Raw genomic sequence first — 2,838 nt, forward strand, 5'->3', positions numbered from 1 at the left:
GGGGGGGGGGGGCAGGGGCTGAGGAGGGAGGGGCACCGCACAGCCCCCACTGAATGAGGCCCAGGGGTCGCCTCACGGAGGGGGCGCGCGGGACCCGCTCCCGGCCCAGTTCGGGGGGCCAGTGGATGCGGCGCCCGGGACTCACCGCGCTCCAGCACCGCCGGCTCCGGCTGCTGCCGCTGGGCTCGGGCCAAGCCGGAGGGGAGGGGGCAGACGCTGCAGCGGAACAGGCGGGGACTCTGCGTCACTTCTCGCGCGCCGCTCCCCTCAGCGCTGCGCCCCTCCCCCCCAGCGCTGACGTGTCGCACGCGCGACGCGGCGCGCTGACGTCACTGCCAGGCGACAGCAGCCGGGAGCAGCGGCGGACTCGTGGGCGCTTCCCAGGTGAGTGCCTTGATGTTCTGGGACCGCCCGGCGCAGCGTTTATTTTAGGCCCTCAGACTATAAGGGAGCCTCTAAATAAGAAATGCCACCCCCACCCCCAACTGGACATTTTTGTTCTAATAGGACAAAAATTGACCGACCTCTGCCTCACTGTTATTATTCATATGGAGTTCAGAAATTATGATGGTTTGTGCAGAAATAATCTTTCCTTTTAATGTTTCATGAAAATCCTTCTTCGGGAGGTATTTTGATCGCACGCGGAGGCTCCAAAGAATGTCCAGCTGGTCATAATCCAGCCCCGACCCATCCCGTCCCAGGATGCTGCCCCGTGGGACGTGGCTTTGATCCATGAGCAGGGACGGACCGAGGAGAGCGTGATGCCAGCACGACCCGTTTCTTCCACGCGTTGCACATGGGTGACTGGTGCCTCCTGAGTCTGGGGGGACACCAGATCGTGGGGGGGGGGGTCCCCAGTGTCCGATTGCCAACCAGTTTCGTGGCTGGCGCTTCCAGCCGATCTTCTTATTGCCAGTGGTGTTGCAAACGCAGCTCTATAAAGAGCAGGGGCGGGCGGGCGGCCTCGTTAGGAGAATGAGTCACACTTGCCTCCAGAGAAGCAGCCCCCCCCCCCCCAGAAGAGGCGCAGCAAAGGGAAGAAGTTTTTGCTCTGACACTTGTTTGGCCTCCCTTGGCCCTCTTTTGTTTGCGGCAAAGGTGCTGTTGCGTCCATTGATGTTTCACAGAAGCAGGATGTTGGCTGCTGCCGTTCATGTGGGTGTTCGGTTGCGTCAGGGAATACAATAGTTTTAGGCAGAAGTGAGGTGATGGAGAGCATGCAATGGTTTGGATAGGGTTGGACCCGGGGGGACCCGTGGACTTCCAGCCTGACTTCTCTAGGAGGCTATTATCTCTCGCGATTTGGGTGCAGGGACCTTGGTGAAAGGCCTCCTAGTTCAGGGGCGGGCAATTATTTTGGGCAGAGGGCCACATGACAGGCAGGCCCAGGGAAGATAAATATTAATTTGCTAAATTTTTGGGGGGCCCTGCAGGGCCCCACCCGTGGCCTAGTGAAACGGCAGGTGCTTTGTAAGACCGAAACCATTTTTTTCTCTTCTTTCCTTCCCTGTCGGTGGGTTTGCAGAATCTGCTGCCATGGATTACTTCCCCAAACCTGATCTCCTCAGCGTTATGGCTGGAGTGGCCTGTGGAGTGTGCCTGGGTTGGGGTATGCGTGGACGATTCTTCAGACCATCCAAAGTGCGCATGAACATGCCTGCTGCTGAACTGGGGAGCGAAGTCAGCATCATGGGAGAGTCTGGGGAGTTCAAAATGGTGCTCATTGTCCGCCAAGACTTGAAGATGGGGAAAGGCAAAGTGGCAGCGCAGTGTTCACATGCTGCAGTTTCTGCGTACAAGCAGGTTCAGAAAAGAAACCCAGAGCTCCTCAAGCAGTGGGAGCATTGTGGGCAAACTAAAGTGGTGCTCAGAGCCCCTGATGAAGAGACTCTAGTTCATCTCCTTGTTGATGCTAAACAGCTAGGACTGACTGTGAGCTTAATTCAAGATGCTGGTCGTACTCAGATTGCACCTGGCTCCCAAACTGTCTTAGGCATTGGCCCAGGCCCAGCTGATCTGGTAGATAAAGTGTCTGGGCACTTAAAACTCTTCTGATGTGGCAAATCTTGGATTTATTGCAGCAGCTCATATTACCTCCGGAGTCTTAATGAAAAATCAAACCCAACCTCTAGTTTGTTTCCATCAGTTCTGTTCTAGTATGAACAACAAGCATCAGTGTCTCTTTTTTGTAGACTTTTTCTTGTTTGGTTACTTCACTGTGTACAAATAAATAAAAAAAAAAGTAGTTGACCTGACTTTCCTAGGCTTACTTTAAAATCACTGCATCTGTTACATTTGGTATGAAAGCAAGGTGGAGCAGGACAGGAAAGGAAGAATCCTGCACGCAACGGGAGTTGCAGGAACAGTTGTAAATAGATAAAAAGTAGTGGCCTGTGCCTAAAATGGTTCAGGGTGAGTTGCTTCTCTTAGGAAGATGGCCAGCAGTGCTTAGGTGCATGGGACAGTCTAAGAACTTGAAGTTACACCAGATCAAACTAGAATGAGTAGAGGTATTGAAGCCAAGCCAGCAGTGTGCTTCCTGTGCTAATAAGGCACTTACAGTTAAACAGGTTCTTTCCTCAGTTCCACGTGCAACTAGCAGAAAAGTGGGTGCATGTGTGGGGGGCATAGCAACATGGTTTGGTTGTAGTTAGTATACTAGGATGGCTGGAGCACAGCCTGTGTGTTGCCTGCACTAGCAAGAGTATACACTTTTAAACAGAACAACTCGAAGGGCTGGTATCTAAAGTAACTTCCTCCTCTATGCATCTTGTGGCAGTCACGTGGGAATATGAAACAGTAGTTATGGTTCCAGAGCTCTGCTGCTGCCACATTAGC

The 2,838-nt window shown here is 53.3% G+C and overlaps 2 protein-coding genes across 2 annotated transcripts in view; one reads left to right on the forward strand and one right to left on the reverse strand.

Annotated features, from left to right (window-relative positions):
- VMP1 (vacuole membrane protein 1) overlaps positions 1-234 on the reverse strand; it is a 109,223-nt gene extending 108,989 nt beyond the window's left edge. The window contains exon 1 of the mRNA XM_019511133.1: positions 146-234. The gene's annotated coding sequence lies outside the window, so the exon portion shown is untranslated. The remainder of the gene's footprint in view (positions 1-145) is intronic.
- The window catches only part of PTRH2 (peptidyl-tRNA hydrolase 2), a 2,545-nt gene extending 354 nt beyond the window's left edge, over positions 1-2,191 (forward strand). The window contains exons 2-3 of the mRNA XM_019511134.1: positions 272-384; positions 1,526-2,191. Of these exons, the coding sequence (XP_019366679.1) occupies positions 272-384; positions 1,526-2,055 (643 nt within the window). The 3' untranslated portion in view covers positions 2,056-2,191. The remainder of the gene's footprint in view (positions 1-271; positions 385-1,525) is intronic.
- The last annotated feature ends 647 nt before the right edge of the window (positions 2,192-2,838 follow it).

Source organism: Gavialis gangeticus, unplaced genomic scaffold, assembly GCF_001723915.1.
Source record: "Gavialis gangeticus isolate Ggan-Ray unplaced genomic scaffold, GavGan_comp1, whole genome shotgun sequence".
NCBI classification, from domain to species: Eukaryota; Metazoa; Chordata; order Crocodylia; family Gavialidae; genus Gavialis; species Gavialis gangeticus.